Genomic DNA, 10107 nt, shown 5'->3' with positions numbered 1-10107 from the left:
AACTTTTTGAACTAAAGAAACTTTCTTGAGTAAGTCATTCTTGACAAAAAAAATAACATTTAATACACAAAGAATTCAATAATTTTTTTAAAATATAGATCAAATACACCTAGATTTTAATGGATTTTTTATAATCTAAAGAGTAAAATATATTTTATATAGTTATAGTTTGCTTCTCAGACTATTTAAAATACTCACATTCAAAAACTCTCTCACTTGCAATACTGCAATTCCAGAATATTACAGATTTGCGTATTTCCGATAAATTCACCTAACTCTGCCTATATGTTCAAGGGTATTCCGGTCTTTTTATTATTTCACTTAATTAAATATCTCTAGCATACTATATACACATTACTAGTCTAGGGATCTTGATTTGTTACCTAACAATGTTATCACGTATACACGCACCACAACTAGACCTGGCCATTTGTGCGGTACGTGAGTGTCGGGCCGGGTTGGACACTCGAAATGCTAACACTGAACCGACCTGTTAATGAACGAACCGGACTCGGGCCGGGCTTGAACCGCAGAAACCGAACTCGTAACCGGAACCGGCGATTAACCCGTTGATAGTTGTGCGGGCTCGTGCGGTTAACCCGCGAACCGCGCGTGCAAAAGCACCTAGTTTCTATTCTCTGGCATATATTATTTTGATATATTATATTATAATTATTATTATATTTTTAGTGCAGTAGTGTAGTGTAGTGTAGCTGTGTAGGTAGGTAGGTAACAAATTATTTTTGTAAAATAATTATTTATGTTAGTAACTTACAGGAGGCATCACATGTTTCTTATTCTTTTTTAATCTTTCTTTAAAATAATATTTTTCATATTTCATAATTACTTTATTTTTCTTATTTGGTTAAATAAAAATTTTATTATTTTAATTTTTTGGGTTGAAAGTGGACAACACCTCATATAATTTTATTAATTTAAAAATATCACAAATGATGTGAGAGGACTCCTCTCTAAAAAAACAGAACAAACTGCAATAAATATTAAAAAATTACAAATTAAGTAAACAAAATAATATTAATAAAAATTATATTAACTATTTTATTTGTTCTGAAATTGTAACAAACACTTGGAAGCTGACTTGTTTTTTAGAAGCAACTTGCAAGATGGAAGTAAGTGACAGTGTGTGTGTGCGAGTGAATAAAAAGAGTACATGAATTACAAAGTAAAACTTAGAAGCTTAGAAATTAGAACAGAGAAATAGAAATTTAGGAGATGTGCCTGTGTTCCCGGTCGCGGGCTCGTGCGGGCCGTGCGGGCCCGGTCCCGGTGTTTCAATCCTAAATTCGTAACCAGCTCGTTACGTCAGCCGAATTGTGCGGGTTTTCACCGGGCCGAACCGGGCCGAATAATTACCGGTTTTAGAGCGAGCCGGTCCCGGTTGTGCGGTTCGAACCCGCACAATTGGCCACCTCTAACCACAACAGATAAATACACATCTTCCATGCACAAATTCACCCAATTTCTCATTAAATTCAAATTTGTAATCTTCTTGAAAACAAAGAAAAGCCAGTAATTATTATGATAATATCCTTTATTTCCCCCCAATTTTCAATAGTATCCTTTTCAAATTACCTCACCAATCTTTGTGTTATTCGGTTGGTCTGAATTTCACTTGCCACTGTTCTTTTTGTCGGTAAATTTATCATAAAAATTGCATCATCACAAGTTGCTTTGCTTTCTTGATTGTGTGTTAACTTAATATTGTCTTTATTTTTTGTACTGCTTTTTCTTGATTAAAAAAATAGGAATTTGGTACTCCCTCCGTCCCACCGGATGTTTACGTTACTTTTCGGCACACTTTTCGATGCTTATTTAAAGTATAGTTTTATAATTTTTTTTTAATTTTTTTTTAAAATAAAAGTTTTATGTAAGTTTTATGTTTAAACTTTTATTTTAAAAAAATATTTTGAAAAAATATTATAAAACTATCCTTTATAAAATTCTCAAAATGCTTACCTAATAGTAGTGTAAACATCCTGGTGGGATGAAGAGAGTATCTTAGAAATGGTTATTTGAGTATTTTTCAGAGGTTTATAAGGGAATTTATGGGTCAAGATGATATGGTTTCGAGTCGTGGGGATGGACTACGCTTCATATCGGTGGTTCTCGAAGAGACGATGCGAATGAATTTATATCTCAATTTGATGTGTTACATGTTTATATACATGTGTCATTGTGTTTGGTCCGTGGTTGATTAATCTGAAAAAAAACACAACGAAAAGAACTTGTTCATGTATACTGTATTGTTGTATTGCACAGTTTTGGAGTCTCTTGCGTTAGCAAGAAAAAGACTAAAACACCCTTCAATAAACAGAAGGAGTTTGCATAAGTTAACGGAAACACACATTATACAGCATTTTGAAATCACGGTATAACAAATGAGAATTCTTGAATGTGAGCATCTCAAGTGTTCTTTAAATGGTAAATACACGAATTTTCTACTTTACTCTAATTTAAATAAATATCCAAAAATTTTGAAAATAGTTAAAAGTCTTGAATGAATACATCCCTCGATCATTATTCACTTCGATAAAAAAATTGTTCGATTTTTATAAAAAAATATTAACTTTGTTTAGTTTGCGATCAAGGGCAAACTCATGTAGCGGTCAATAGAGACACATGGCCCATGGAACAAAAAATTAGCAGTTTTTTATTAACTTTTTAAAGTATAAATATGTTTATTTTATAAAGCGCTCCCACTAAAAAAAGTCAAGTGTCCCTTCATTGCTAATAAATTTTTTATAATTTGAATCATATTTTGTTATATTTATAGTTATATTATCATAAATTGGACATTAAATGATTGAAATACTAATTTTTAACATTTATTTATAAAAAAAATTGACAATTTTTTTACGGTCCTATAGAATTTGTAATAGTACACAAGTTTGAATTCAGGAGACGACATAATCCAGACAAGGCTTGAAAGTTACCGTATCAATGAATAAATTGTAATATCTTATACCGACTTGAGAGCAAAAAGAAATTGTGATACCTTTGCCTGAATCCTATTGTGATTTATGATATAGAATGTGTAATCTTTCTAGCAACATTCAATCCTGTTAAAATTCAATACTTAACTGTGTAATTTATGTTTTGTATCTAATAAGCAATTATGTAGTAGACTGGTAGTTGATCATTTTCCGAGCTTTAGTTTCCTACAAAATCAGGAACTGGAATAGTACTTCAGCTCAAACTCAAGTATCACCTTCCATGCACGAGACAGTATATAGCTGACTGAGACTGATCCCAACATAACATAATAAGAACTGCACACCCCTATATAAATTTTTTTAGTACAGTATGTGGTTGAAGTTTCTGACATCAGAAACTTTATATAAGATCTGAAAACTTGTTTATGGTATGGAAAAAGTGGTACTTCATATATACGGTCTTGGCCCTGTCTTTGGGTTTTGAATTTTCTCAAGAGCTGTAACAACCTCATCCATGCTTGGTCTCAACTTGTAATCCATGTTTAGGCACTCAAGCGCAATATTTGCTGCTTGCAGGGCCCTACCTAGCGAATACTGGCCTTCAAGTCGGGCATCAAGAACTAGGAAAATTCGGCGTTTGCTGTTCAAGCAAGGTTTTGCCCAGTCGACAAGGCTGTGTTCTCCATTAGGCCGATTTTTGTCAATGGCTTTCTTCCCAGATAGTATTTCTAGGAGAACCACACCGAAACTGTATACATCACTCTTGGTGGTTAAGTGACCTTCCCATTTAAAGCAAAATTGTCATCAGAAAAACTGTTGTGGAAATCTAACTAAAAGACTAGTTAAATAATAGAGCAGCTTTAGTGTCGAGCAAATTCTGGAGCACAACTTTCTCTAGAAAGGAAATTAACCAAGCAGTTCCTATTACTTAGTTTACCCAGTACTAAATCAATGAAATACCCATTTGCTATACCTAGAAAGCTATATTCTCTGAAATATAAATCAAATTGTTTAATGAAATACCCATTTGCTATACAGATCAAACATGCAATTCTTTTCTTTCTTTTCTTTCTTTTTTTTATAGGGATCAATCATGCATACTATAAGAATAAACTTTAACACAAACAAACATTCAAGTCTAGAGAGAAGCATCACATATAAAGTCAAATAAAAAAACTTAGTAATATTAATAAATTTTGGCATCTATATTTATACAAATAGCAGGGATGCAACTTTCAGGCGTCTAAAGAATATTTAACGAGAATACTGTGCAACGAACAACAGAAAGAACCCATATGCCACTTTAACTTGTACAAAGCGTCATTTAAAGTCAGAGGAAGGGCAAAGGAGTAATTACGACTTGATGGGTAGTATGGTAAGTGGTAACTGCAGGAAGGAAAGAACAGCTTAGATAAAAGAGAGGAAAATGAGAGTGTAGGTTCTCTGAGAGTTTTAATTTGTAAACCCTAGTGGTTGTAGGAGTTACCAGGCGACTAGAAGAGACTGGAAGGTTTCTACTGCTATTGTTTCTTTGTAATTCAGAGTTTAATTTTGTATTGGTCCAGCTGAAATTGTACTGTTCTGCTGCTTTGTGTTTTCTTAGGGTGATGGCCAGAAATAACAGTTTTTTAAACACTTGTGACAAGAATACCAGTCGCGCATAATCATGGCCATATATACCATCCTGTTACGCATTCTTTAGAAGGGTAATAGTGATACGCATTTCTCCATTGATTATTACTTGTAAGTGTGTTGATATTACGCATTTGAGTTTTGGGTAATATGCAATACCCTTGTTTCAGATGCGTATTAAGATTGTGTGTATGTCTGTATACGTACACCCACATCACTGTTTTAGCACACAAACACAACTTGTAGCAAGATTGTTTCATTGGTTTTCGAGCTCCCAAACATAAATTATATATTATTTATTGTGGGTAAAGAAGTGGGAGTGTAGGGGTTATAGTGGGTCAGGTAAGTATTCTAATACGCATCTGGTATTAGCTTAATAGAAGGGTATTATTGGCCATAGATCTATGATTGTGATATTTTAGTAACAAAAGTGTTAAAATGAGGTAAAATTGTCATTTTTTCATTTTCTTACCTCTAGTAATCAGCTTATAGTCGAGTTATTCCATACCATCCGCTCCTGAGGATGACCTCAGGCAAGTAACCTGAGGTTGGTGCATTCTAGTGTATAAAATCGGAAGGCCAAATCTGAAGTTTCTGTACAATATGTGTATTTACAAGTCCACCCATGTAATTCTATTCTAAGAAATGTTGTAACCTCAGATACTAACCTAAGGTCAGCCTCAGGTCCATTTTTCTCATATTTAATATAAGAAACGAGTTTATTCTTTACAAGAAATTTGAATATACCTGTTGATAGATATTCTGGGGCAGCATACCCATGGGGCCCCATAACCCTGATTGGAACATGCCTTCTGTCACCAGTTGGTCCATCTCTAGCCAACCCAAAATCAGAAAGTTTTGCATTGAATTTCTGTTATATTAATGAACCGAAAGGAGAAACTTACCAATCAATTAAAACTTTTACAAGTGCTCATACATTAAAGTACTATATTTTTCAGGAAAGAAACACAAAAGTATATACCGGGTCCAGTAAGATGTTAGAGGTCTTGAATTCCCTATATATAACTTGGTTATCAACACCATGAAGAAAGGCTAATCCCCTTGCTGCACCAAGGGCGACTTTCATTCGCACACCCCAAGAAAGTGGCTGAAAGTGTGACCCTCCTGTTCGCAAGCAATTTAATATGTTAATAACAGCATATATAAATAGAAGTAGTAGTCTATGAAGAGTACTATTAATTTATTTGCTAAACTGGATGAGTAATATCTCTTTTGCTAACTAGTTTTAAAAATAATAAGCACATAAACATAGAGGGGTTTGCTTGTAATTGTAGGAAGATACGAAAAACTCACTCTTGAAGAGATGATTTTCCATGCTTCCTTTTGGCATATATTCGTATACCAAGAGTCTGTGATTATCCTCTAAGCAATAACCCATTAATTTTACAAGATTAGGATGGCTAAGCTGCCCAAGATAGTTGATTTTTGCCTGTACATCCAAGGACATGATGGAAATCAACTACTATGCTCCAGATTGCAAACTTTGTATTTAGCATTAAAATAACAGAGAAAATGTATACCAGGTTCAGCTTACCAGCCATTCCTTGTGCAACCCTTCTTGGTTAAGCCTCTTGACAGCTATAACAGTTCCAGTACCGGGATTCGATGCTGCAAATGACTGTTCATCAATCCATCCTTTAAAGACAGAACCAAAGCCACCTTCTCCCAGTACACTGTCAGGGCGGAAGTTTCTAGTTGAATTCCTGAGTTCACTAAAAGTGAAGCTCTTTAAATTGGGAGACTGCAAGATTTCACCTTCACTACGTGGAGTTGCAGGTATGGATGTTGATGAACCCTTGCTATAGGAGTTACTAATATTTTGTGTATCTCTGCTTACATATTTAGAATCATCGCCTGCATAACATCCACTTCTAATCGTAAACAGACACACAACAGCAGATATTTTGGTAACATTTTATCAATGCAATAAGAGTCTATTATAGGCACAGAAGACGCTGCATATATAGAGATAATATAATTCACTATACAAAATCACTTTCACCTTCATGTATACGTAAAAATTTAGGGGTTTCTGTCGCAAAGAAAAAACTAGAATCCGTAAACTACATATTAAAAGAATAGCTAGTTGAACATGCAATCTTATAACTTATATGCATGAATAAATGTACAATACATAGATTCCTTCGATCATAAACATACTAAAGAATCATGGGATTTCATTCAAGCCTTAATTTGTTGATCCCGTACCTTCAGGGAGTAAATGTGCAAAAATATGCAGTATGCATGCTCAGAAAAATTTTACAGCAGTAAATGTATATAGCTTAGACTTCTACCTTATATATTTGAAGGAAGGATTAATGAACAAGGTGTTAATTGCCTCAAGACAGGGAGAAAGGCATCAAAGGTTCTACAAACTGGTAAAGAAAATCACAAGGGAAATCTCTGGAAAACTGGAAAACCAAATGACACTGTTTTAAGTTTGTATGTTTATCCATGTTCCTTTCTGAGCAATTAAAGTTAGTGATTAGTCTAATTTCACTTATAGTAAAACAATGAAAATCAGTGGAGTTGCTTACTTCCTTGCATGGGCTCTCCTAATGTCTATACAAAATGTTACATAAATATCAAGCTGTTTAATTTTAAGAATTATTAGCGACACTTCTGAAAATTAAGATGCATAATATTTGTTATCCAATAACTTGTGTGCGTGATCTTTAACAATTTAGTAGCTAATACCTCTCCCCTTTCATGTATGTTTGTATGTGTGTTTTAGTATTGTTATTGCACAGTTACAAACCCTGGTCTTCACTAAAACAGCCAATCCACTTTTATGAGTAACGGTAAGATTGTGAACATCTCACCCTCCCTAATTCCAAACCCTCACCGCGTATTCTTGATATGGTTTGGAAATGAACAAAGACCGAAATAAACCAACATAACTACAAACATTTGAAATAATTACTGAAACTAAGTCAGCAATCAATCTTTTTGTTTAGCTACACTTTATTATGGAACTACAACAAACCAAACTAAATATAGCAATAAGATAATTTACTCTTTATAATGAGAATAAGGATCCTGAAATAGAACTCAGGAAACTTCCTAAGGTAGTGATTGATTTGTGTGTGTATAATTTAAAAACAAAATACAAAGATGGTAAGCATATAATTGACAATAAATGTCTAGATTTATTTCTTCACATGCTTTTATTATGATCTTAGGAAAAATATCTTGAGGTTAAGCTCAGGATTCTTATTCTCCTTTTTTTTTAATTTAAGATGCACACACATGACACAACTTCCAAAAAATATGATGTTGATTTTATGGTGTATCTCAGATCAATTTTCCTGAGGTAATCTCAGGAACATCATTCTCATATATTTAATGGTTTATACAGATCTTACCCAAATGAAGTTGACTATAGATCCTAATTTGAGTACTAAAACAAACCACCCAGAAAGATATTCGAAAGAACCTTGAAAAGTCAACCCCAACAGATCAAAATCACAAAAACCGATGATAAATATGTATCTCCAAGAAAAGAATCCAACTTTAAGAAACCCCGATAAACATTAAGCCTAATAAACAATAAAACAATTGAATCTATTGTGACACCCTTGAAATTTTTTCTTCTTTTTTTTGACTTCTTATTTAAAAATTTGACGAGAGGGGATTAAAATATTGCTCCAAGAGACTCTTAGTGCCTCCTCATATTACTAAGAGTCGTCCTTCCCTTGTCATTTACAAAGAACCTCCTCTAACTCTTACGATATATTTTATAATAGATTAATAGATAAAATCTCTTTATCTCTCCTTTTCTACTATAGGAGTCGTCCTTCTCTCCTCATTTCCATTTTATAAGTTGAAGTTCTACCTATACTCTCATTTATAACAAGTAGTTATAATAGTTAATAAACAATAAAACAATTGAATCTATTGTGAAACCCCTGAAACTTCTTTTTTATTTTGACTTTTTATTTAAAAATTTGACGAGAAAGGATTAAAATATTGCTGCAAGAGAATCTTAGTGTTTCCTCATATTACTAAGAGTCGTTCTTCCCTCATTTACAAAGAACCTCCTCTAACTCTTAAGATATATTTTTTAATATATTAATACAAGAAATCTCTTTATCTCTCCACTTCTACGCTAGGAGTCGTCGTTCTCTCCTCATTTCCATTTTATAAGTTGAAGTTCTAACTATACTCTTATTTATAACAAGTAGTTATAATAATTAAAAATTACATGAGGATTATTGTTGGAAATAGGTACACACTAAATTACTAGGGCATCGAATTTTAAACTTTATTTAGGGAGTGAACTAGGATGCTCCTAGCTCTCCAAACATGCCCCTTTCGTTTTCTATATGTTTGTAAACTTGGTTAATAATGGGTTGGGAAAAGTTGGGTAAAGCCGAAGCAGCTGGAATGAAGAAATGTAAAGGGTTCATTTGGATCATAAAGAAGAGGTTGAGCTTGAGTCTTGGTGGTGGTGTTGGAATGCTGAAAGGAGGGATGAGTATGCTCTAATTTTGGTTATTAGAATTGATGGCTACAAGTAAGAAAGTTAACCAGATTTGGTAAAGGTCGACACCATTCGCAAAAGCTCCGTAGAAAGTTAGTATTCCTGCTTAACACGCACTTTTGGACAGCATCTGAGATTCTTCAAAACAAGATGCAATCTCGTAGCTTGACCGGGCTTCGCAATCAAGTGAGAGCCAAACTTTTTCCTAAGAAAGGGATGGAGATGATGCTAGAGATTATATTGAGAAACAGACAGGTTGCATACATACAGTGCACTAATTCTTCTTCTGCAACATAACTTTAACCTTTTGAAAATAGAACGTACATAAACTAAAAACAATAGGTAGCTGAACATGAAATCACTTGTGGATATGCATTTCTAATAAAAAGAATCAAGAGAATTGATATTAATAAAAAGCGCAACAATAGTAATATAGAAAAACTTAAAAAAATAAAATAAGTAGTTTGGAAAAATAAGAAATGCAAGGAGGCTTAAGGGGGTTACCTGTATGAAAGTGAGTATCGATCTTAATTTGACTACTCCAGCAAACCCCCATCAAAGAACCTAATAACTGTAATAAACCTCAAAGCAACCGGATCTGATGGGAAACCTTTGAAATTTCTTACTCTTTTTTTTATTTATTTTAAAGAAAAGAAAAGATGTTGGAAATGCAAACTTGGTTGGATTTCCAAAAATGGTGGTGGTTTTGGAGTCGCCTGACAGGAACAAAAACAAGGGTGCGAGACTGGGTTGACTTGACTTGACTTCACTAGCCTTTCTTCATCAATATCTTTAACCGACTTCAAGTATGACTCAAAATGACTCTTTAAAATTCTAAAAGACTCTTCTCACTCCTCTTTTTTAAGAGCAGCTCCTAACTTATATTTTATTAATAAAAATTTGAATACCTACCAATTATAGCATAATCTTTGGTTATAGTGGAATTGATTTATTAATAAATTATGAATAAAGAGCTAATATAAAGAGTATTGTCGGAGTTTGACACATTAACCTATA

General features: G+C 33.5%; 1 protein-coding gene across 3 annotated transcripts; it reads right to left on the bottom strand.

Moving 5' to 3' along the window:
- Positions 1 to 3153: 3153 nt before the first annotated feature.
- On the bottom strand, positions 3154 to 9865 carry LOC141724516 (putative serine/threonine-protein kinase PBL10). 3 transcript variants are annotated; one of them, XM_074526681.1, is made up of 6 exons: positions 9595 to 9860; positions 6142 to 6461; positions 5901 to 6036; positions 5569 to 5711; positions 5334 to 5457; positions 3154 to 3733 (listed from the first exon to the last, which is right to left on the bottom strand). In XM_074526681.1, exons 1-6 carry the CDS (start codon positions 9644 to 9646, stop codon positions 3402 to 3404), a joined length of 1107 nt encoding a protein of 368 aa, XP_074382782.1. In that variant the 5' UTR covers positions 9647 to 9860; the 3' UTR covers positions 3154 to 3401. The 3 variants fall into 3 exon arrangements, with proteins under 3 accessions (XP_074382782.1, XP_074382783.1, XP_074382784.1); XM_074526682.1 differs by lacking the exon at positions 9595 to 9860 and adding an exon at positions 9138 to 9456; XM_074526683.1 differs by lacking the exon at positions 3154 to 3733 and adding an exon at positions 3756 to 4340 and having other exon boundaries at positions 9595 to 9865.
- Between the last annotated feature and the right edge of the window lie 242 nt (positions 9866 to 10107).

The sequence above is a fragment of the Apium graveolens genome, chromosome 5 (assembly GCF_009905375.1).
Source record: "Apium graveolens cultivar Ventura chromosome 5, ASM990537v1, whole genome shotgun sequence".
NCBI lineage: Eukaryota > Viridiplantae > Streptophyta > Magnoliopsida > Apiales > Apiaceae > Apium > Apium graveolens.
The sequence above is the reverse complement of the archived record's forward strand: the minus strand, read 5'-3'. Positions and strand labels throughout refer to the sequence as shown.

Excerpts from the sequence above, each read along its gene's own strand:
- LOC141724516 (XM_074526681.1), bottom strand. The coding sequence starts at position 9,646 with ATGGGGGTTTGCTGGAGTAGTCAAATTAAGATCGATACTCACTTTCAT. Across the intron at positions 6,462-9,594 it reads CGATACTCACTTTCATACAG|GCGATGATTCTAAATATGTA; the intron begins GTAACCCCCTTA and ends GATGTTATGCAG. Across the intron at positions 6,037-6,141 it reads GGTTGCACAAGGAATGGCTG|GCAAAAATCAACTATCTTGG; the intron begins GTAAGCTGAACC and ends TTGGATGTACAG.